This window comes from Malus domestica, chromosome 16 (genome assembly GCF_042453785.1).
Source record: "Malus domestica chromosome 16, GDT2T_hap1".
Taxonomy (NCBI): Eukaryota; Viridiplantae; Streptophyta; class Magnoliopsida; order Rosales; family Rosaceae; genus Malus; species Malus domestica.
In genome coordinates, this window is record NC_091676.1 from 14,015,541 (window position 1) to 14,040,188 (window position 24,648).

Below are 24,648 nucleotides of genomic sequence, written 5' to 3' on the forward strand. Positions count from 1 at the left end.
TGTTTGGGGCTGCAAGGCTGAAGCAAGGTTCTATAATCCACATGAGAAGAAATTAGATGCAAGAACTCGGTCTTGCTATTTTGTTGGCTACTGCGAAAAGTCCAAAGGGTTCAAGTTTTATGATCCACAAGCTCATTCAAGAATTCAAGAGTCACACAATGCTGTTTTTCTAGAAGACCAAGATGTGGCAGATCTGAATCAAGAAGAATTTAATTTTGAGGAACAAATCTCAGATGAATATGTCTCTCTTGCAGAAAATTACAAGATTCTTCCCATATTCCCGTAACAGATTAGTCCAAATGAAGAAGATCATCAAATGGTAGATTGTGGACTTGAAACAGAAACTACATCTGAACAGACTCAGCTGGAAGATCATGTTGTGCAAACACAACAGCAAGTTAACAGTTCAGAAGCACCTCAAACTGAACCAGAATTAAGAAAATCGACAAGAACAAAGAAGTCAGCCATATCAAATGATTATGTCTATTTGCAAGAATCTGAGTATGACATAGGTGATATTGATGATCCCATCACCTACAATCAAGCTATAGAGAGCTCCCAATCAATCTTATGGATCAATGCAATGAAGGAGGAATTGGAATCGATGAACAAAAACAAAGTCTGGACATTGGTCGAATCTGATTCCAAAATCAAGCTTATAGGTTGTAAGTGGGTTTATAAACCCAAAAGAGACTCTCAAGGTAGAATTGAAAGATACAAAGCTCGATTAGTTGCAAAAGGGTTCACTCAAAGAGAAGGTATTGACTACAACGATACTTTTTCACCTGTTTCATCAAAAGATTCCATAAGGGTCATAATGGCTTTGACTTCACATTTCGATTTGGAGCTACATCAGATGGATGTCAAGACGGTTTTCCTTAATGGAGAGCTATAAAAAGATATTTATATGAGGCAGCCGATTGGATTTGTTGAAAGGGGGAAGGAAGATATGGTTTGTAAATTAAATAAGTCAATTTATGGTCTCAAACAAGCTTCAAGGCAATGGTATCTCAAATTTGATCAAGTAGTTACAGCTCATGGTTTCACTGAAAATAAGTTAGACGATTGCATCTATATCAAGTTCAGTGGATCAAATTTCATTATAATGATGCTATATGTCGATGACATACTACTGGCTAGTTCTAGTTCTCAATTACTGCAGAACACTAAGTCCATGCTTAGTGTTAATTTTGAAATGAAGGACCTTGGAGAAGCACATTTTGTTCTTGGAATAGAGATTGTGAGAGACAGAAGACGAAGACTCTTGGGTTTATCTCAAAAGGGCTATATTGATAGAGTGCTAACTCGGTTCAACATGGAGCATTGCAAAGGAGGCCACGTTCCTGTCAATAAAGGTGACATATTCACCAAAGCACAATGTCCCAAGAGTAAAATGGAAGAGGAAAAGATGAGAGACAAACCTTATGCCTCTTTGGTGGGTAGTTTGATGTATGCAAATGTTTGTACGAGACCTGATATTGCCTTCATTGTTGGCATCTTGGGTAGGTTTCAATCAAATCCAGGTGAAGCTCATTGGACTGCGGCAAAGAAGGTATTAAGATATCTGCAACGGACCAAGTTGTTCATGCTTGCATATGGCAGAAATCCACTTCTAGAAGTCACTGGATATACTGATTCAGATCTAGCTGGAGACTTAGATGAAAGAAAATCCATTGGAGGTTATGTCTTTATGCTTGGAGGTGGAGCTATTTCATGGAAAAGTTCTAAGCAGTCTATCATAACAACATCCACCATGGAAGCAGAATTTGTAGCCTGTTTTGAAGGCAGCAAGCAAGCTAATTGGCTCAAGAATTTCATAAGTGAGTTGAAGTTAATCGATTCAATTCAAAAGCCGATAAAGATGTTTTGTGACAACACTTCAGCTGTGTTTTTCTCTAAAAACAATAAGAGGACTTCTGCTAGTAGAGTGATGGATGTAAAATTCCTGAAAGTTCGGGAGATGGTAAAGAAATGAACTATAGAAGTGCAACATCTGAGTACAAATCTCATGGTTGCAGATCCTTTGACTAAAGCTTTACCAATTGGAGTCTTCAAAGCTCATGTTACTCGAATGGGAGTGCTGGAATCTTTTGATCAGTGGGAGTAGTTGCTGGTACAGAAGTATTGAAGGTGATGACATCTTTGTAGGTTTATTAGTTAGTTTTGTTTCAATTATTTTGTTTCAACTAGTTTTATGTTTTAGCTAGTTTTGAATAATCGAATGTTTTCATTTGCGTTCAAATTTTCCAGATTATCTGTGATTAATTGTTCTAGAAGACAAAATTTTGTTTTATGGTTCTTACAATGCTTTAAAGTTAGTTTTTGATTTGATAAAGCAGTTGGCTGAATTATAAAGTGTTGTTCATAGTATTACTTATGATCTTTCGAGATTTTGGTTTAAGTAATTACTTGGATTATGAATCATGTTATTCAAGTGGTTTGAATATTGAGATGATTACGATTTGATATCATGTGTTGATATTAAATGTTTTGGCTTCAAAAGTGGGAGCAAACTTGTTTTGAGTTTGTCTTTAATCAGTTGGTTCACAATGTTACAAAGGTGCAGATTGAGTATCTGTGATTTTGAAATTAGCTTTGTATTGTATAAAGAGTGAATTTCTGGATTCAGTTCTTTGAAATGCATTGATAGATTGTTTGTGATGAAGTAATTTTTCATTGAGATTTAGTGATCACTTCTATAATGATCTGAATTGTTGTGCGATGGTTTTAGGTCATGATCAAGTGGGAGAATGTAAGAATATGATCATGATTATAATTCCTAAGGCCTGCTATTTATTTCAGATCCGTATAGAAAAGTCCCAATGTAAAAAGGTATACTTAATCCTTATTTGTGAAGGATTGAATGAAAGTATGAAAACTGGTTTTAACACTTTGTATACAATAAGGTAAACTTATTCAGTGTTGAATAAGGATTCTAATAGGAGAATTACATGGATTGATTGTGTATAAATAGTAGCCTCTGCTCTCACAAAACATACGCTCATTATTGAACTAAGGCCTATTGTTAGTTTGAGTATTATTGGTTTTGACAGAGAGGAGAAGGTCTACTACTTGTTTGATCATGGCTTCATCTATGACTGCTACAGGTTGGTTTATATTTCATACTTGTAGTATATTAATTGTTTTGGTTATTCGTGGTTTGTTTAACTGGACTAAGATTTCTAGGAGGCTTTATTGGTTCTTACATATCAAACTTTCATTGTGAAATTCTTCCATTCCTCCTCTATATAATTAATCGTGAAGTCATTCATTACATTGTAACACATATAAGGCATATCTTCCCGACATGAAATTTGCACTGTCTAGCATTCTTGAGTGGAAGGTGAATAGCAAGATACTTTGAAAGATGGAGTGGATGGATGACATAAAACCCACCACCAAATTGGAATGTCAAGCAAGAATTAACCTACCACATTTTGACCAAACAGGAGTAAAGAGTGCGTTTTGTCACTATTGCATCAACAAACAGGAAGGTTTTAAAACCACAGCCCTAGCTATAAAAAAAATGTTATAAACGAACTATCAAGATCAAAACCCACCTAATTAAAACCATCACAAAGCTTATTAACTTGATGAAATAGTAGTGGTGAAGATTATGGCTTGCAAAGAGGGTAAGTTTGTTGATGTTTCTTGTTTCTTTTTATTTGAAGGCACTGCAGATTCAGAGGCAGCAGACCATCACACTACTAAAGCAGCACTAGTACTACTTGTAGATGAGGACGCAGAATCATGTAGCTCTCATACATTTGGTGCTTGTGATCATAATTACTCTAAGGATCGTGTAGAAGATCAGCATCGAGCGCGGAGTTGGTGTCGTAGCAAGGTGTGGCTGCAGTACTCAGAAGGTGCAGCCTCAGGATATGAGGAAGAAGAAGTGGAATCAAAGCTGGTTGGTGTACTTAGCAACATGGATGAAACGGTGGATAGCCTCTTTTGGGAGAATTGCATGGCAGCAGGGTACCCATGAATTTATTATGAATTTTAAGGTCCTTTTGAAATCTTCATCTCTTCTACTTTCATTCTTATTAGGATTTATTATAAACCTAATTTAAGTGTTGTTTTCTAGATAGAGAAAATGTCATCGTACGTGTATATATACTACTTATTTTGATGCACGCCAGAGTTGTGTTAATGTTTGTCGGTAATAGTACGGTCTAGTGATATTTCTCTTTATTTGTATGTGAGAGGTCTCAGATTCAACTCTCATAAGTAGTGAGTTCGATACCTCATTATAATTAGCTCATTGTGTGACTTAGCTCAAATTACCCCACTAATATTGTTTTATCAGAAAGGGGAGAAAAAAGACAAAGATCAATGTGTATATTGTGTGGTGGTTAGAGTGAGAGTCTCGATTCTTGTTGTCCTATCGCCCAAATAAAGTATGTATGAGAAAGATTAATACTGGAAATGATAAAATTTTGCATTTGATTAAGTAGTATTGATATTAAAAGTTACATGCATATACAAACTGTTTTCAGGTTTAGGTGTCACGTCCTAGATCTGCGATCAGGTTCGGAGCGAGAATAAAAGTAAAAATAAAAAGAAAAAACAAACTTCTCTAATATAAATAATCCGAAAACCTTTACAGTTGTACACAAATAATAAGGTTTAGTAACTAATATAACAAATGCGATGGCAAAAAGGCTTTAGGTAAAAAAGGGACTGAAATAGTAACATTTAAACAAATTCTAAAAATACGGGATCTCACATCAGGCCTTTGAGCGCTTTTATAGCGATTTGTGGCTAGAGCTTACACATGAAACCCAAGGCTCTATTTTTGGTTGCTAGGTAATGCATTTGTGATAATATATGCTCCTTAGATTGAGTAGAACCATGTTACGGTTAGTCGCTTAAGCATGTCGGTTACATACTAATACTTATGAATATCCATTTACACTTTGTGTGGCGACTAACCATAGCAAAGTCTTGTCACAAAGTAATATTTATGTGTATTCATCTTCACTTCAGTGGCTTAGCTTTCTGTTTAAGGTGTTTCAGCATGACTTTAATGATGGTTTCTTGAGATAAAAACTAGAAAGTTGATTAACATTATCATTAACATTAATTTAAATGTTATGAATATTATCCGACTATTGGACTCCAGTTATCTACACAAGAGCATAAGGATCGGCGTGGCGAGATTAACATGTGGTTAATCAAGAATATCCAAAACAAATCTTTGATTTGAAGCTATTCCCAAATCGAAGAGCACATATATGATATATTATGCTTTGAATGAAAGATTTTAACTAGCATTTGTGATCAAAGTCCACGAACAGACGTACATGGCTAGAAAACGAGCTGTTCTGACTTTTTTTAATGGTTATGTGTGCTTTATGCCCGTAAAGCTTCATACACACACACACACACATTGCCAGATTGAAACTCTATATATTGCCAGCCATTACATATTTGTTATGTTTCTTAAGGAAAAACAACAGCAGACAACTTAGATAATTGATCCTGCGTGCAATCATGCATTATATTAACAGAAAGTATATACCTTAGCTACCATGAAACATTGAATTTCGTGTAATGCTATTCATATCATGTTTTTGTACCATATTTTCATACCACCTTAGGTGACATCTGATGTGGATAGCCACATCATTTGAATTAATTAGATTTTTAAATTTAGTTCATTATTTAATAAATTAATAATTAAGAAAAACTAGTTAATTAAATGATGAGTGTGGTATACGAGAAGTTTTTCTCATTCATTTCCTTGAGTTTTGCAAATTTTTCAAATGATGTAATCAGATGTCATCTAAGATAGTATAAAAATGTGGTATTAAAATATGGTATGAATAACATTACTCTTGAATTTCTGTCAGCTTCCAGACATTTGCTCGCATTATATGTATATCCATAGGCGCCAACACTTACCATGATTGAGTTGACAGAATCTAAGTTGTTTATATGCTTTGACAAACTTTGTAAAAACCTACACGGATGATACCGCTCTTCTTAGTCGGACCTTCTTATTTTACATTTTCGGCTCTCATTTTCATCTTGTAACGTTCTGTGATGATCAATACAATCTACTTTCTAGTTTATCCTTTAAGGTTAACTTTGCAAAATAAATTAATTTAGAAATCATTTAACCGTTCGAAAAATGTTGTCTAAATTTTAGTGTTTAACTGAATAACCTAGTTCATATATATACTAGCATATGGGCACACACAAAGTGTGTATTTTTGTTTTTGAAGTAGAAGGAGAGAGGAAGATAGTGATAGAAGATGTGAGAGTGGGGAGAGGCTTTTTTTTTTATTTTTTTTATTTTTTTTAATTTTTAATTAGAGATATGTTAGAATTACATGTAGGTGAGGCTTTGAAAAAAACAGCAAAATTTTGGTAGGGTGAAATTATACTTCTGTCCATATTTCTTATTCATATTCAGTTTTAATTAAAGGGTTAAACTAGTAATTTCATAAGATTTTGATTGACAATGAGTGTTTTATTTATATATAGTTTAGATTATTATTGGACAACTGTCATATGACTAAACGGATTTAGATTTGGTTGATTTTTAGCAAGACTTGATCTTTGAAGGACAACTTAGAAAATAAACAGTTTGAATCATTCAGTCACATTGCAAATTGAAAAAGAAAAATGAGAAAGTTAGAACGAAAAAAAATTAAATAAGAAGATTGCTTGCACTCCAACTATTGTTCTTCTTTTCGTTTTTCATTTGGTCAATGGCGGCCATTATTCAACGAATAACGAGAGATGATTAGCTAGCAGCTACATTTATGTTGCAATTAAAAAGTAGTTGACTAAACGAATCATATACTTCAATTATATATCAAAATGTATCATGAAGAACATCGAATTTTATACAATTGATAATCGAGATCACTTAAATAAGTATTTAATTGATTAATTTATAGCTCAAGGAACCCAGAATAGCTATTTCGAAACTAGGTTTTCCACGGCTATATATACTCCTAGAGTCCTGGTGCTTTTCATATTACGTGTTCAGAAAACAAACTCATACTCAAAAGTTGGGTTTTTGGTTAAATATCTTTGATCATGAGGCCTAGCATAAATGTGGTGTTAGTTTCTCTTCTTGTGCTCGTTGACGTTGTTAGCGTTTGTAATGGCGGTCTCGGTGAGCTGAGTCTGGTGTTCTATCACAAGAGTTGCCCTGAAATTGGAAGAATAGTGAGGAATATCACATGGAGCAAGGTTGCAGAAAATCCTACCATGGCAGCAAAGCTTCTAAGGATGCACTACCATGACTGTTTTGTTAGGGTACGTATGAGCACCAATTCCTTTCCATTTCAGCTTATCACCACATGCATGGATCATGTAGCAAAACCTTAAGATGCACCTTAATTACCTTATTATATGTAAGTGCACGCATACACAATTACACGTTATGCCTCGTTGAGAGTATGTTATCCTAGTATCCTAAAATTGATTTTGGGTTGGATACTCGAGCGTCTACCAGCCTTTTTTCTTGTTATCAAAACCTCACCACCTGTACAACGTTTATATATTCTAATGTGTGTGTGTGTGTGTGTGTGTGTGTGTGTCTTGTTGTAGGGATGTGATGCATCACTATTGCTAGATTCAACCAGCGACAACACGGCGGAGAAGGAAGCAATACAAAACAGGAATATTAGAGGTTATGAGGTTATTGATGAAATTAAAGCCAGATTAGAAGAAGAGTGTCCCGGCATCGTCTCATGTGCTGATATTGTTGCCTTGGCAGCCAGAGATGCTGTCTCTTATCAAGTACGTGCCATATATATACACACTCAAATCATTCCCATATATATTGTTATTATATCAAATAAAATCATTGATATATATTAAATTTGTTTGTGATATTTAATTATTATCGATCATTGGGCAGTTTGGAAGGCCGATGTGGCAGGTTTTAACCGGGAGAAAAGATGGAAAAGTCTCCCTTTCGTCAGAGGCTTCAGCAAACTTACCCTCCGCAGGTGCAAACTTCACCACACTCTACCAGCAATTTATTGGTTTGGGGCTGAACGTCATAGATCTTGTGGCATTATCAGGTATGTATCAAGTTTTCTCTTCCCGGTCGATAATCAAATGATCATATCATGTTAGGTCTTTAGACTATCAATCTAAATCACACATTCAAATGAGAACTTTATCTAATCAATGGTTTAGTTCAACTGATTAAATTACTGACCGTCTAACAAAAGAACATTTTTCGATGTGTAGGGGCACATACAATTGGAGTGGCACATTGCGCTGTATTTCAAAGGAGACTGAACGTAACCGGAAAAGGTGACATAGACCCTACACTTGATCCAGAATACGCAGAGTTTTTGGGAACACAATGCACCACTCCGGCCGTCGCGGTGGCGCTGGACACCAACAGCTCAGTTTCCTTTGACAGTCATTACTTTGCGGGGTTGAGGCAAAACAAAGGCCTGTTGACATCAGATGCTGCCCTACTCACTGACCGGCGTTCGGCTCGGATTGTTAGACGTTTTGAGAGGTTCCATATTTTCATGACCTACTTTGGGAATTCAATGAAGAAAATGGGTGCCATTGGAGTCAAAACACGAGAGCAGGATGGTGGAGAGATTAGAAAGAATTGCAGGGTTGTTAATGCTAATTAAGTATTAAATTCCAGTTTCTGTAATGTCATAGTTGCTGTAATTTTTTTTTTATATTTTCCAACGGAATAAATAAATAAGCAGGGCTTTGGTTGCAACAGCTAAAAGCTGTACTGCGAATCTTTTATGAAATGACTGATTATTTGTTTTTGTCGATAGGATAATTTATATTAAATTCTTTTAAATTACGAGCAAAAGAAGATTTAAATTCATAATGCAATGGATTGAAGACGATTAAATTATCCACTTGAACAATTCATCACATACAACTCTTTTTTATTTTTTATTTTTAAATTGTTATGATCTCGATGGGCCATAAATTTATTATCAACTAACTCTTAATTTAGTAGCATATAGTCTCAACTTTGTTATCATTGAATCCAAATCTTACGACATTTGTTGAAACAAAAAAGTTTGGTAAATAGTATGTTAACTTACATTCTTAAAGTCAAGTGCTTAAAGCCAACGAGGGTTGACTCAGTTAGTAATTATGGTCTCTGTCTTATGTATAGTCCCACCAAGGTTTGAGTTTCGCTGTTAGCGATCCTAAATATTGGTACGCGATTTGTAAATTCCTACGTAAAGCCATACTAGCACAGCTGTCAGTTGATCGTTATGCATAAGTCCTTCTAACTCGACGTTATGAGTACAGTATGAAGAAAGTTGAGGTTCCATCATAATACCAATTAACAATATGAAGAGTAGCCAACCTCTTATAAACTCATGCAATATCCATCATCTCATTAATGTGGACTCATTCTCAACATAGTCTAACGTTGGTGATGAGAGTAACCCTAAACAGTTTGTTCACAAAAAAAAAAAAAAAAAAAAGTCAGTTGCATTAACTAAGTTGGGTAAGATTGAAGTGTTGAAGTGGCAAAAGAGAAACTCGCAGTTGGAAACGTTGGAACATCATTCAGAAAATCGCGGGAAAAAAAATAAGGGACAAAAAAAAAAAAAAAAAAAAAACTGACAAACTGTTAATTCGTTTTCCGACCAAGGAAGGGGCATGTCCGTAATTTGACGACTCGATTTAATAACCGCTCTTACCAAACACATGCAAATATTTACCGAACTGCCGTTGTGTCTCTTCAACTTCCATCCCTGCATGGGTAATTTGCATGTTTTGCCTTCTCGTCGTCAACACTCAACAGTGTCAATGGGAAAGAGTAAGAAGAAAAATGACCAAGAACTCAAAGTAAGATTCTACGTTTTAACCCACATTTACCCTTTACCATCACATGTCGGACTCAAAATTACATAACTAGATTTCGTTTTCATTCATCCATAGGTTGTATCAGTACAATTCAAAGTCTCGATGCACTGTAATGCATGCGAAAGAACCGTCGTCAAAACCCTCCGCAAACTCAAAGGTTAACTTCTTTTACAGCTTTATCTTAAATTTGTTTTAATTTTAATTTAGTTTTTGGATTAATTGAACTATTAGGGGTGGAGAAATTTACGACAGAAATGAAGAAACACAAAGTTGTGGTGACTGGGAAAATCGACCCACAAAAGGTGTTGAAGAAACTGAGGAAAAAGACGGGCAAGAAAGTGGAGATTGTGGTTGACAAGGAAGAAAAACCAAAAGATGCGTCCGGTGAGGGAAATCTGACAAAACCAAATGTTTATCCGCCATTTTTTGATTGCTGTAAAGAGAGTGAAATTCTTTTCATGTTCAGTGATGAGAATCCAAATGCTTGTTGCATAATGTAGTAGGGACGAGGGAGTAACAAAGTTTGTGTTTAAACAGATGCTGATTGCGTCCGCCTTTCACGTAAATGGTTACGGGTTTCACACCTACGGACTTGTGATGGGGGCAGGCGCCTGTAATATAGACCGTACTTTTATTTATTTATTTTTTTAAGAAAACTAATGAAAATTGACACACCCCGTCCCGAAGGAGGGCATGCTGGCCGTCACATGAGAGTGACGTAACCATTTACACAGTTCGGAAGCTTTTAAAATACAATTATTAAAATGGAAACCCTCGAGGGTGAGTCCTACTTTTGTGAATTCTGTCAGAATACCGTTGGATTCCTCGTGGCCACCAAAACTCTGCTATCAAGAACCTGGAGGGGCGAAAAACAAAATTGAGTGGGTCAGTAAAACCAAGCTTTTCAAAAACATTTCGCCAAAAATAATTTTAACCCCTCACTGTAAAACCTGTATACTTTTCCCAGAAAATAGTATAATAACATAATACTTTTCATAAATCTCGAATCATCAATTTTTCTTTAAAACCCGAAAGTATGCCATGTTTTAATTTCGAAAACAAAATAAATGATGCATCAATGTAACAGGTGAAAAGTTGAATTAACCGGAGACCCTGCAGTTGGTCCTGTACGGTTAATTCCATAGCTCAACATCCAATCCAACCGGAGTCACCTCGATGACCTGTACGGCACTACACTGCAGATAAGTCGGAACTACCTGAAGTAGTCTGTACGACATGGATGGTGTAATAATACGCTCTAGTGCTTCTCTCATCAATCATCTGTGCACATAATCTAAGGTCACCCACTAGTCGGAATCACATCTAGTAATCTATACGACTAGCATGTCGGAACCCTCACTTGGTCTGTACGACATCCACCTACTTGGATCCAAGACGAGCGTGCGGTGTGGTGAATAATATAAGCACTAACACCATGATTGCAGGTTATGAGTTATCCACAATATACACATCAACAATGCACATGAATAATATAAAACTCACCTGATACTTACCTGTGCGTCCACAGCACCAATTCACATATATATATGCATCATACATCAATTCATGCTTTTCATATACTTCTATGCATGACATTTCAAATCATACTTTTCATATAAATCTATCCATGGCATTTTAAATCATACTTTCATTTAAATTCAATTTCTGGGAAAACTCAATAGTATATAGGTAATACGAAAACAAAACTGCCCACTCACCTGGAGTTCGCCCTACAACTCCCTAGCATAACACATCAAGGCGTCATGACGATCGTCGCCTAGAACAATAATCAAATCCAACCTCAGAAATCATATCGATAGAATATAACTTATATAAAACACATCACTACGCAGTTCGATTCGAAAGATCTGCAACTCAGATTTTAAATCCATAACTTCCAGAGGTCCACAATATATCTCTAGGACAACATCCTGAAATTTCATTACCATCCAACGGTCGGATCTCCGTCAATTTCCAAAACTAAGTGACGGTTAACATTTTATTTTATGAACTTACAACTCCAATTCCGGAAGATCCGTAACTCGGATTCCCAATCTGTAAGTTCCTATAATCCTCAAATATTACGTATTACAACGTATCAAAGTTTGGTGACGATCCAACGGTCGGATCGTCAATTCACATTTTCACCTAAATGCGAAAACTATAAAACGTTATTTAAAGCATCTAACCAATAATCGTAATAACTTTCTCATACGGTGCTCAATTTGGGTATATGAATATACCACAGTGATCTACTCGACGTCACGGACGTCGAAAAATTTTTAAAATAATTTTTTACTGTAGCACGCGCCCCCACGCGCCAAGGAAGGCACGGGTCCACGCGCGCCCACGCGCACCTTCTTCCTCGCGAGTTCGCCGGACTGGTTTTTCCGGTGGCCGGAAAACTGGGGAATTTTCAAATGCTTCGTTCTCCTTCGTTTCTCAACCATTTTCTTCGTATAATATATCAATTTAAAGCCCTCAACATGTAGAATCACAATATACTACTTTTAAGCTTCAAAAACAACTAAATCTCACCGGAAAAATCCAAGCAAAACCGGCCAAACTTAACCCTCGTGATCCCGACGTCCAATTCCTTCCAACGAAGCACTCCGAGCTTCCTTGGGACCTCACTAAGCTCACTATGAGCTTGGATTGTCCTAAAAATTAACCAACAAAAAGTTCATGAATAGTGCCAAACTCGGACCTCGAGTTTTCAACGTGAAAACGAAGGATTCTTACCTGAAAATGGTGTCTTTGAGTTCGTAGAGTCTTCACGAGCACAATGGTGCCCTTGGCACCTTCGATCCGTGAAGTTTCAGGGTTTTGTGGTGAGGTCCGTACAATATTAGAGGGAGAGAGTGAGAAACTGAGAGAGCAGCGAGGGAGGAGAGAGAGAGAAGGCACGGGGGATGGAGGGTTATCCGTGTGTGGGTGTGGTCAATCCAAACCATCCAATTCCAATTCTTTAATCCCTAACCACACAAAATATAAATCCATTTTAAATCATATCCAAACTTTATAAAACTTTAGGAATGTACTTAGACTAATAATATGCCACACATACGTACCTTAATACCCGCTAAGGGTAAATTCGTCTTTTCACGTTCTCGATGAATAAAATCCCGGGACGGGCTGTGACAAAAATGGTTAGAAAGCTTTGAGTTTTAATAATAAGGACAAAATAAAGGGTAAAGTGAATAATACTAGGTTTGACTTTTTAATGTAAAAATATGGTTTTTCGTTAAAGTGAACAGTACTGCAGGTTTTTCGTTAAAACTCCATTTTTTTTTAGGATATTTAGTACACAAATCAATTTATTTGTTTCATATTAATTATAGGTGAAATTAATGCAATATTGTTCATCCTGGTGTATTTTGGGTTCTTCTCAAATAATCAATTCGAGACTCCATTTTATAGTTAAAAACACTTAAAACGGTTTTGAAGAAGAAAAAGAATCTTTTAATTCAACTGTTATTTCATTGACTGTCATTTCATAATTGGTGAGGAATTTTCTTTTTCTTTCTATAGCTTGATTATTTAAGTAATTGGGGAACTAATTAAGTATATATTTGTTTTGTATATTTTATTTCATGATCAATAGGGCAAAGTGGCGTAACTTTTCAATTTAAGGGAAGGTTTTGGAGATTTGACATTCATGAGATATAATTGGAGGATTGAGAGATGTGGGTTTATCACTTGGGAATATTTTTATGTGCACCATCAAATTGTTGTTAGCTGTTTTTCTTTGGGAATAGATGACATGACATTTCATGACATATACTTTGTATGATGTGATTTCAAATCAATCACCACTAACTAATTTCCTGCCTACACATATATGGAATGTTGTGCCCTGGCCAAACCCTCCTAGAAACGCCACAACCCCAATTGCTCTCTCTCTACTAAAACGTGTCAACAATCCCTTAACAATGCATTATTAAAATCAAACAACTGATTCCCACTGCATGACATTTCAATCTAATAACATAATATCATGTGTAAATTTCTTTCTACAGCTATGCATTATTGAATCAGAACGCTACTATGACATTGAAACCAAACTTGGATGCGGATGGGTTAAGCAACTAAGTTAAAAACTCAAAAGACACCATGCAAAAGACTCAAAAAGAGTTTTCTTCTAGTCACAAATCGGTTCTTGCGTTTGTAGGACATGTTACAATCTCAGGTGCCTCAACTAGTTGGAGCTCCTAATTGATGAACTGAATTGTTTAGGTTTCCTTCAGCTACCTAATGCAACACCTTGCTCAAATATGGGACTTTTTATACGGATGGAAATAGAGAGCGTCACAGTTTCGGTTTTGTATACAGCAAAAAAAATGGTGCTGCTTTGTAAATTTCTGTCTTCATGACATTATCTCCAGGGCCTCTCTTGCTTGTCCAAGCATATTGAATACGGTTGCTGCAATGTGAGAAGGGGTGAGTCCGGCCTCGGCCAATTGATCAGCAGGGGAACCGTGGTCAATGTACCGGTCAGGAAGAACAATTGGTCTCCACTACAAGATATTGAGCATCAATGTGAGTTTTTAAGGAATTTGAGGAGTACAATGTTTATGCAAGAGTCATCGAGAAATCATAGTATATTGTAACAAAATCAAATGCATACCTTGAGTTTTCCATCAAGAAGGCCATCAAGGGCCAGGAAATGAGCAACGTGAGAACCAAACCCTCCGATGGATCCTTCTTCCACAGTTATCAGAAACTCATGTGACCTTGCAAGGCTGCGAATGAGAGCTCGGTCCAGTGGTTTGCAAAATCGTGCATCAGCAACTGTAAGGTGCAAACCATGGGATTCCACCAAAGAGGAGGCAGCCAAACAGCTCTGTACTGCTGCTCCGTAACCCAAAAGTGCAACTCTTTCCCCTTCGATCAATATTCTTCCTTTTCCTACCTGTAGGCAAATTGCCAACGTTCAATCATCTTGTAATTATTGAAATTTATGGTTGCTATAGATAGATATATAGTAGTAGATACTGCTGAAAGTCACCTCGAGAGGAGTTCCTTTATTCCCTAGTGGCAGCTCAACACCAACCCCATTTCCTCTTGGGTATCGGAAACAACTTGGTCGGTCATCTATGGCAGCAGCAGTGGCTACCATATCGAAAAGCTCTGCCTCATCAGAAGGGGCCATCACCACCATGTTAGGAAGGCATGCCATGAAAGTGACATCAAAAGACCCGGAATGCGTAGGACCATCAGCTCCGACCAGCCCAGCTCTGTCCATAGCAAATCTAACCGGAAGCTTTTGCAAATCTACGTCATGTACTACCTGAGGCTCAAACATGGAAGTCAATATTTGAGTTTATATACTCTTTCAGTAATATTCTGACCATCTAAGAGTAGCACCATATCAGTTTCTGAAAGAAGATAACAATGATGGATGAAGTTAAAGATGAAAGAAGCTAATAGCTTGCCTGGTCATAAGCTCTCTGCAAGAAAGATGAGTAAATTGCACAGAAAGGTTTTAGGCCTTCACAGGCCAGACCAGCAGCAAAAGTAACCGCATGCTGTTCTGCTATTCCAACATCAAAGCATCTTGTTGGAAAACGGCGGAGGAAGAGATTCATCCCTGTTCCACCTCCCATTGCAGCATGGATAGCAACAATATCTTTGTCCGCTTCAGCTTCTGCAATCAAAGCCTCTGCAAAGTATGTTGTGTAAGATTGTGTACTAGCACTTGATTTGAATTGCTTTCCAGTTGCCGGATCAAATTTGGCCACTCCTGCAATAGCAAAAGAAAAACTACTTTATTCGCTTTTCATTGACTATATCCAGATTACGCTCATGCAGACCACACGAATGAGATCTTTTAACGGCATTAAAGACGTTCAGTTTTCCTTTTAAAGAATCATCAGTGAATAAATTGTTTACGTACAATAATGGATTTAATTTCAGAAACAATTCAATAAATAATAATGCACGTGTTGCTTATTTGTCTCTTCAGAAAGAAATGTATATACCATGGTACTTGTCTGCCGCTTTTTCTGCATACGGATATCCCCTGCCTTTCTCAGTGATAAGGTGGATCAGGACAGGACCTGTTGTTTTGGTAATTTTAACCTCTTTGAGAATGGAAATAAGATCATCTAGGTTATGACCATCGACCGGACCTATATAATATAGTCCAAGCTCTTCAAATAGCGAAGAACCAGTACCACTGATCATTCCTCGAGCATACTCATCAACTTTTGCTGCCAGATTATGCACAGGGCCACCAATTTGTTTAGTAACACCCTGCAACAATCGCATATCAAAGTTGAACCATAATCAGAATCTGCACACTTATGGAAATGTAAGTGTTTTCCTTACGCTTTAGTATGTTCAGACTTAAGTATTACTTACTTTGGCGACCTCTCTTAATTCTCTGAGCGGCCTGTTTGATTGCAACCTACTGAGAGCACTACTCAAAGCTCCTACCGGCGGGATGGGTCCGTCAAGACTAGCGGTAGGTAAAGAAACCTGTTTATTGTCATTAAGAATAATAATCATGTCAGAGTCGAGGTACCCCGCGTTGTTCATGGCTTCATACGCTTGCCCTGCTGTCATGGCACCATCACCTATTACAGCAACTACATGATTGTTTCCTCCCTTTAGATCCCTTCCTACTGCCATCCCTGCATTTCCATTAACATCCTAGATTAAAAACCAAAATGAGGAATTGACCTTTAAATCTAAAAATGTAATCGAGACTGAAATTATAGAAATTAAATAGATGTCAATACGATCATTCAGAGAAAAAACTGGCGTGAGGATAAATATAACATTTTTCCATAAAAACCAATGCATGATGCAAGTATATCAAATCGTAAATAGTTACATGAGAGTATAGTAGAAGGAATCAGATTCTCTTCACTTAGACAATTACATGATAAAGTGTCTTATAATTACAATTGTGTGGAACTTCCCAAGGGGCATTCATGTTTTGATCCCAATTGTTAAACGGAAACCTTTTACCTCAGATCATCAATTAATATTCTAATCTGAAATTCAATTTCTAACCAAAAAGGAACACTTTGAAGTTCAATACATTTGAGTTCTCAACATTTATCAGAAGAGGAAATTACCCAAGCCTGCAGAGATGGTGGTGGAACTGTGACCAGTGCCAAAGCAATCGTATTCGCTCTCAGAGCGCTTAGTGAAGCCGGCTAATCCATTTGTCTGTCTCATGGTGTGCATCTTATCTCTCCTCCCAGTCAAGATTTTGTGTGGGTAAGACTACACAAAACAAAAATCACGATTTACAATCAAAACATGGAAAAGTTTGAAGTTATCAAATCATTGCTTATTCGATATCAGACAAAGAGAGCAACCAAACAAAGAAGGTGAGAAACCTGATGGCCAACATCCCACAAGATTCTGTCCTGAGGAGCATTGAAGACATAGTGAAGAGCCACAGTGAGCTCCACAACACCAAGGCTTGAACCGAGGTGGCCTCCAGTTTTTGAAACATTGAAGATCACATCAGACCTCAGCTCATCTGCTAGTTGTTGAAGCTCCTGAATTAACAGTTAATTAGCACAAGCAAGATCAATTACAACCAATGCAAATATATCAATAATAAAAAATAAATAAATAAATATATACCTTGACAGAAAGATTTTTCATGTGAATTGGATAGTTGATGGTGTCCAAGAGAGGAGTGGGAGGTCTCTGTGAGTGATACTCCCCTCTCTCTGACAGTGATGCACAAATCCCACTTGGCCTTTTTCTCATCACCTGCTCCAAAAGACAACAAAAAAACAACTAAAATTTTGTTCTGAATTATAAAATTGACATTTCGAACAAAACCCATTTCTCCAAAACTCAAATCATCCATGCAGTGAGTGCCTTTTGTGAAATTTACAAGAAAGATGCAAACTTTTCTGACCTGATTGAGCTTCTGCTGAGATGGGCATGGAAGAGGTGTTCCCACAGAGAAGTGGGATTTCTGAGCATCTGCAGATGCTGCTGGTTTGCTGATATGTGCAGGAAATGAGAATGCGCAGAGAGCCATTGCATATACAAGAACAAGAAGAAGAAGAAGAAGAAGAAATGGAGCTCAAGAGCTTCAAATTTGCAATCAGAGGTGAAATGGAGAGGAACCCAGAAAAGGGTATTAAGAAACTAAGGTCTCTGGGAGTCTCAGAGTTTTCCCCACTGAAATGGTGATAGTGTCAGTGGGAGTTACTGAATAAAATAAAGAGAAGGGGGGGTGGGGGGGAGAGAGAGAGAGAGAGAGAGAGAATGAGTGGATGAGCAGTGTATTGGAAATTAAGAGCCTTTTTTCAAAGACCAAAAATGGTGACTTTGTATATGTGATTACTCCCATTCCATAGCTGTGTATATGTGATTACTCCCATTCCATGGCTGTGTTTTTGACAGTAAAGTGTGTTTCTGGGTGATTGTTTTGCATGTGCATTCATTGGGCCACGTCATCAGAAATCACAAGAGGATAGAGTGGATGATAACTATGAATCCAGCAAGCATTTACACCAAAACATTTTTCAAATTGTGTGGAGTGACTGACGTGTCTAGACCAGGATTTGCCACATCAGCAATTTTAATTGCAGTGCATTTTGTTGGAGATCCACTATCCACCAGTGCAAAAATGCATGTACTGAAAATGAAGTGAAATGAGATGATGTTGATGGTGTATTAGTCAATGTCAAAATAGTTGTAGGCAATTATTATATTAGCATTATTTACACAATTTATCTTTCTTACGCGGTTAAATTAAATTAACCAGGAAAGAATCACATTTTTTTAAGTTTTCGCAATTAAAATCAATCAAATCACGACACAATTGCTTTTTCTTTTCATCGTGGTTAAAACCAAACGGATCACAATAAGGTCGTATTTTTCCTTACGTTGTGTTGTTAAAAACTAATGGAATCACGATAGAGCTGTCTTTTCATTGATTTTTATGGTTAAAATTAAACGATCACAACAAAGCCGTCTTTTTTTTATTTATGCGATTAAAACTGAGCTAATTGGATCACGATAGAGCCGTCATTTCCTTTAAAACTAAATGGATCATGACAGAGGCGCATTTTCCTTAATTTATGCGGTTAAAACTAAACATATCACGAAAGAGCCACCTTTTCCTTGATTATACAGTTAAAACTCAACGGGTCACGACATAGCCACGTTTTCCTTGATTCAAGCAATTGAAAATAAACAGGTCATGACAGAGCTGCTTTTTTCTTGATTTATGTGGTTAAAACTAAACGGGTCATGACAGAGCCATTTTTTCCTTGATTTATGCTGTTAAAACTAAATGGATCACAATAAAGCCGTTTTTTCCTTGTTTCTACGGTTAAAACTTAAAACCAAACGAATTAGGACAGACCTGCCCTTTTCTTTTTCCTTTTCTTTTAACTGCAAACGAATAACGACATAGAAACATTTTCTTTTTCTTTGCAATTAACGACAGTGCCACCTTCTCTTTTTTTTGGGAATTAAAACCAACATAATCACAACAGAACCGCTGTCACCCGTTTTCTTACCTTAGTCTAATGTTTATTTCTTAGCATTTTGGCCTCATGGATGTCGGAAGATGTCTAATTCGGACCTACGGCATTCCCCAACAAGATGTCAAATTTGAACTCAGTGCTAATATAGTTGTTTCATGCATTTCTGCAATGAGTTCTTGCCTTGATTAGTTAATAGACAAGAATCTTTGTCGGTTGATTAATGCTCAAGCAAATTAGGGTTTGGTTTTGATAATTAGTTATTTGTCTAATAACCTTACTGAAAATGTTGGGATATATTGCGTTATTGTTTTGAAACTTGGAACAAAAGGAAAATAATATTAAAAATAAATAAATAGCTATTATTTTGTGAAGAGATTGGATTTCAAGGTAGGAACGTCTCTGTTGAATGCCTTGGAGGGGTTTGCAACTTTGCATACATGCCCTTTTACATGCAGTGGATTTGGATGGGGATTATAAGGTAAGGTTTTCTGAATTCAGAAATGCTGCTTTGGCTGCTTCTTCAACATGCATTAAAATATGAATGAATGGATAAGGTGTGTTGCAATCTTTGTTCCATGCTCATGAAAATCTTAGGAGTTAAGAAACTTTGATGACAAAATACTTGAAGAAACCATAGATTATAATATGGGGGACTTTGGATACTGTTCCTAACTACCAATATTTTTCGATTGAAACTTTTGTAGTTTTCAATTTTTTATCGAAGTCTCTGACATTAATGTAATAATGTATTTCTATATAGGTTATTATATTTTTAAATTAAAAATAAAATTTGTAGCTATTTATATTAATGATATTTTAAATGAAACCCATAATTTATGGGATTAAAAATATTAAAGATAAGTTATACTCCCCAATATATTGTATATGTGTGTTTATATATATATATATATATACACACATGGTATGTTCATCAAAACTAACCAAAAAATTATTGTACCAAAACATAGGTACATTTTTCCAAAACACAAAAGACAAAAAAAAGATATTAGGCTTAATAACATTATTAAATTTCTTCTATTAAACTTAACATGAATACGTTATCAAATCAAAGAAATAGAATGTACCCATATAAGTTTAAAAAATGGATTAGAAAAAAGATTGAATGAATTTTATACAAAAAATGGGTGCATTTTACTTATTTTTTATATTAAAAAAGGGTACATTTTACATATAAGAAATTGGTTAAGAATGGGTACATTTAAGGTTAGAAAAAATTAAAAAATTATATGAATGGGTACATATAAATTAATGGGTACAAACTTATTCTAATTTTATTTTTCTTGTTTTGGAAATGTTTTGAATTGAAAATGAATTAGGAATAAAATAAGGGTGTGAGTATTAAAACCCTAAATCAATTACTAGTTTTTATTTTTAAAAATTATGTAATTGACATGTTGTGAACACGAAAATTTCCTGAAACGAAAGCAACAAGAACAACGTGCACAAAATAATATTTGTATTTTGATGATTTTGGGTTACAATCTCTCTCAAATTTGATCCTCTGATTCGATCTCCGTAAGGTATTGATTTGTGGATGTTTCGTTGATCCAAGGGCCGTTGAGGCTTGATCTTGGATGAACTGTTGGAAGTTTCTTCAAGGGGTCGTGGGCTTGATCTTTGAAGGTGGATTTGAGCGGATCTTCAAGGAGCCGTTGGGGCTTGATGTTAAGGATGAGTGTTTCTTCAAGGGCCGTTAAGGCTTGATCTTGAATAACGGTGATGAACGTGTCTTCAAGGGCTTTTGGGCTTGATCTTGAAAAACAGTGATGAACGGATCTTCAAGGGCTTTTGGGCTTAATCTTGAAGAACGGTTGGATGTGTGGATTTGTCGACGTTGTTGATCCAAAGGGCCGTTGGGGCTTGATCTTGGATGAACGGATGATGAACGATGGTGCTTTCTTCAAGGGTCGTCGGGGCTTGATCTTGAATTGGTGGAAGTTCTTCAAGGGCCTTTGGGGCTTGATCTTGAATTGGTGGATTGTTGATCCAAGGGCCGTCGGGGCTTGATCTTGGAAGAACGATGAACGAAGAACGAAGAACACTTTCTTCAAAGGTCGTCGGGGCTTGATCTTGAATTGGTGGATGATTGTTGATCCAAATGGCCGTTTAGGCTTGATCTTAAGATGAACGATGAACGAAGAACGAAGAACGAAGAGAGCTTTCTTAATTCTTCGGGAACCTGGATGCTTGAGAGCTTCGGAGTTTCAGAGCTTCAAGAATTTTGCCTAATGATTTTGGTTCCCCCTAAATGAATGAATTAGCCTTCTATTTATAGAAATTTCTAAGGCCTAATTTTGAATATAATATTCCAGATGAAATAAGTCGTTTCTGCCAGGTGTTGACACGTGTCCTGTTTGATAACTTTTCCAACTTATTTTGATTTTTTGTTTAGACACACGCTACGTGTAAAATTTATGTAATACATGAGCGTTGAAACTTTGATTTATCGGTCAACATTTATTTATCGAAATTTCGATGTCTACAAATGCCCCCACTTTAATACGCATTGTATACATGTGCTTGTCGCGTGTAGGAGATGCGTTTTGAAGTCCCTTACTGTAGATGTCGATCCAAGGGTCATTGGGGCTTGATCTTGAATTGGGCTAGAAATTTCTTCAATGGCCGTTGAGGCTTGATCTTGAATTGGGTTGGAGATTTCTTCAAGGGCCGTCGAGACTTGATCTTGAAGGTTGAAATTTGGACCACAAGGAGCTTCATGTGGTAGATGATCTTTGGCTTTGGTAGTGGATGAATCGGCACGTATTTTGTTGCGCTTGTTGACTTTCCACAGCTTTGATCTTGAACTGGGTTGGAGGATTTTCTGGATTCCACCAATTGTTGGTTTTCCACAGCTTATTCTTGAACTGGATTTGATTCAAATATGGTGGACGCTTGATCTTGAATTGGACTTGTGATTTCCTCAAGGGCCGTCGAGGCTTGATCTTGAATTTGGCTGGAAGCTTCTTCAAGGGCCGTCGAGGCTTGATTCTTGAAGGTTGACTCGAACACATGGCAAGCAGGCACGAGGTAAAGGTGACGACTTGTTGCCTTGTTCAATCTTTCTAATTCACACCTGAGCAGTTTGGTCAACGGTATGATCTTCAAGATTGATGGGCTCTTCTTCCAGTTGGTGACTTGATCTTTAAGGATTTGATTCAATGGTGGTGAATCGGCACGTGCAACCCATAACGCCTAGCGAGTCGACCCAAGAATTTAAGGGTCAAAACGAGTCCACTACCCAGAGTGATTGCAACCCTGATGATATGAGATACTTTTGATTTTGAAGAAGTAGCGAATGAATCAGCACGTGCTTTGTTGCACTTGTCTCCACATGCTTCAAGGTATCATTTTCATTTCCTTTATCCGTTCCTCAGGCAGATGTGGCATCTTGTCGAGTTCCTCATCTCAGACTCCTTCTGCTGAGTTGACTGTGCAGGCTGCATTCTTCTCTGCTTGTTTCTTCTGCACGTTGTCTCCACGTGCTGCAAGGTATCATTTTCACTTGCCTTATCTGTTCTTCAGGCAGATGTGGCAGCTTCTCTGGAAGTACAGCAGCAGTGGGAGATGAGTACTCGAGAGCAGTGCTAGGTAGGCAATCAGGGAAGGGTTCCAAGCAGTCGGTTCCTTACCCGAGTTTGAGTGGAGGTTCCGGCATATTGTTTTCTTTATCATTGTCTTTGTAGGTAAGAACAAGGACAAAGGAAAGGACAAGGAAAAAGTATGATATGAGATACTTTTGCTTTGGAGTCATTTGCTTGCAGAGGTACCCCAAGGAATAAGGAACACTGAGTGACTCGAGAGCCTTCGTTGGGAAAGCATTTTTTTTAGATGAAGAAAGGTTCTGTATGTCTGCCTTGCTATGGAGGGTGAAGGTGGACAGTTATAGGAAGTCCTTTAATCCCTGTAGAGGTATTATTCTTTCACTCGTGTCGGCAACCATTGAGTGATTGATCAGTATAGCTTCACGTGCTTTCTTCTTTATCAGAAATCTTCGACAAATTGTCCGTAATTTTCGCCAAGCTGAGTGTGCATGTGACAGGTGTTCACGAGGCTGAAAAAGACTGGCGCCTCTTCGATATCTGGGATCGGCGCTTCGACAAATTGCCCGTGATTTCCGCAAAGCTGAGTTTGCGTGTGTCGGGTGCTAACGCGTCTGGAAAAGCAAGATGTCTCTCCGATTTCTGAGCTTGCATCTTCGATTTTTGAATTAGCCTCTTCGAATTCTGAGCTCGCCTCTTCGATCTCTGAAATCCCGTCGAGTGCTGATTTTTTATAGAGGCATGCAGTTCGTTTCAAAGCACATTTGAATTTTTTTGCTTGTAGAGACTCCCTTCTTGCACTTCTTCAACACTTTGAAAATGTCTAGACCCTCCGACCGTCATTTTGACTTGAATCTTGGTGAATAGGCAGTCCCGCCTTCTCCAGACAACATATGGCGCCCATCCTTCATATCCCCTACTGATCCTCTTACCGTTGGGGATTCGGTGGTGAAGAATGATATGATCGCTGCGGTGGTGGCCCGAAACCTTGTCACTCCCAGAGATAACAGACTACTTTCCAAACGGTCTGATGAGTTGGCTGTCAAGGATTCTCTGGCTCTCAGTGTGCAGTGTGCAGGTTCTGTATCTAATATGGCCCAACGTCTATTTGCTCGAACCCGTCAAGTTGAATCATTGGCAGCTGAAGTGATGAATCTCAAACAGGAGATTAGAGGGCTTAAGCATGAGAACAAAAAGTTACACAGGCTCGCGCATAACTATGCTACAAACATGAAAAGAAAGATTGACCAGATGCAGGAATCTGATGGTCAGATTTTACTTGATCATCAGAGGTTTGTGGGTTTGTTCCAACAGCATTTGCCTTCGTCTTCTAGGGCTGTACCGCGTAATGAAGCTCCAGATGATCAACCTTTGGCTCCTCTTCTTCCTGGAGCCGAGTGGTGTGGCTTCAAACAGTCAACCTCCGGCGCCTCTCATTTCTGGAGCTCTGCCGAGTGGTGAGGCGCCGCCTGATCGTCCTTGAAGATCCCCTCTTGTAAATTTGATTTTATTTATTTATTTATTTATTTTAAAGGTATGTATAATGCAAATTTATGTAAAATTTCCAGAAAAAATAAATAAAATGGACTTCTATTTCTCTCAATGCATTTCTCTTTTTTTTTTTTATGTGGTGCAATCCGCACCATCATTTTTTTTAATATATTTTTTTATTATTTATTTATTTATTTTTATTTTTTATTTTATTTTTTTTTGCTTTCTGTGGTGCTCACACCATCACCACTAACTAGATGATGGCCACCATAATCATACCGCACCAT

At 37.3% G+C, this 24,648-nt stretch overlaps 3 protein-coding genes and 1 long non-coding RNA gene across 4 annotated transcripts; 3 read left to right on the top strand and 1 right to left on the bottom strand.

The window, feature by feature from the left end:
- Window positions 1–3,542: 3,542 nt before the first annotated feature.
- On the top strand, window positions 3,543–4,194 carry LOC139192831 (uncharacterized). The gene is made up of 2 exons (XR_011577262.1): window positions 3,543–3,632; window positions 3,735–4,194. It is a non-coding gene; the product is annotated as an uncharacterized lncRNA (long non-coding RNA).
- Window positions 4,195–6,990: 2,796 nt separating this feature from the next.
- LOC103403799 (peroxidase 24) lies at window positions 6,991–8,772 on the top strand. Its single transcript, XM_008342645.4, has 4 exons — window positions 6,991–7,275; window positions 7,570–7,761; window positions 7,883–8,048; window positions 8,221–8,772. The coding sequence occupies exons 1-4, from the start codon at window positions 7,054–7,056 to the stop codon at window positions 8,622–8,624; spliced, it is 984 nt and encodes a 327-aa protein (XP_008340867.3). The 5' UTR covers window positions 6,991–7,053; the 3' UTR covers window positions 8,625–8,772.
- Window positions 8,773–9,737: 965 nt separating this feature from the next.
- Window positions 9,738–10,449, top strand: LOC103403878 (heavy metal-associated isoprenylated plant protein 19). Its single transcript, XM_008342729.3, has 3 exons — window positions 9,738–9,819; window positions 9,913–9,994; window positions 10,069–10,449. The coding sequence occupies exons 1-3, from the start codon at window positions 9,781–9,783 to the stop codon at window positions 10,335–10,337; spliced, it is 390 nt and encodes a 129-aa protein (XP_008340951.1). The 5' UTR covers window positions 9,738–9,780; the 3' UTR covers window positions 10,338–10,449.
- A 3,508-nt stretch (window positions 10,450–13,957) lies between these two features.
- On the bottom strand, window positions 13,958–18,297 carry LOC103403800 (probable 1-deoxy-D-xylulose-5-phosphate synthase, chloroplastic). The gene is made up of 10 exons (XM_008342646.4): window positions 17,726–18,297; window positions 17,443–17,574; window positions 17,190–17,354; window positions 16,923–17,073; window positions 16,201–16,472; window positions 15,819–16,092; window positions 15,273–15,580; window positions 14,846–15,127; window positions 14,465–14,749; window positions 13,958–14,354 (listed from the first exon to the last, which is right to left on the bottom strand). Exons 1-10 carry the CDS (start codon window positions 17,849–17,851, stop codon window positions 14,205–14,207), a joined length of 2,145 nt encoding a protein of 714 aa, XP_008340868.3. The 5' UTR covers window positions 17,852–18,297; the 3' UTR covers window positions 13,958–14,204.
- Between the last annotated feature and the right edge of the window lie 6,351 nt (window positions 18,298–24,648).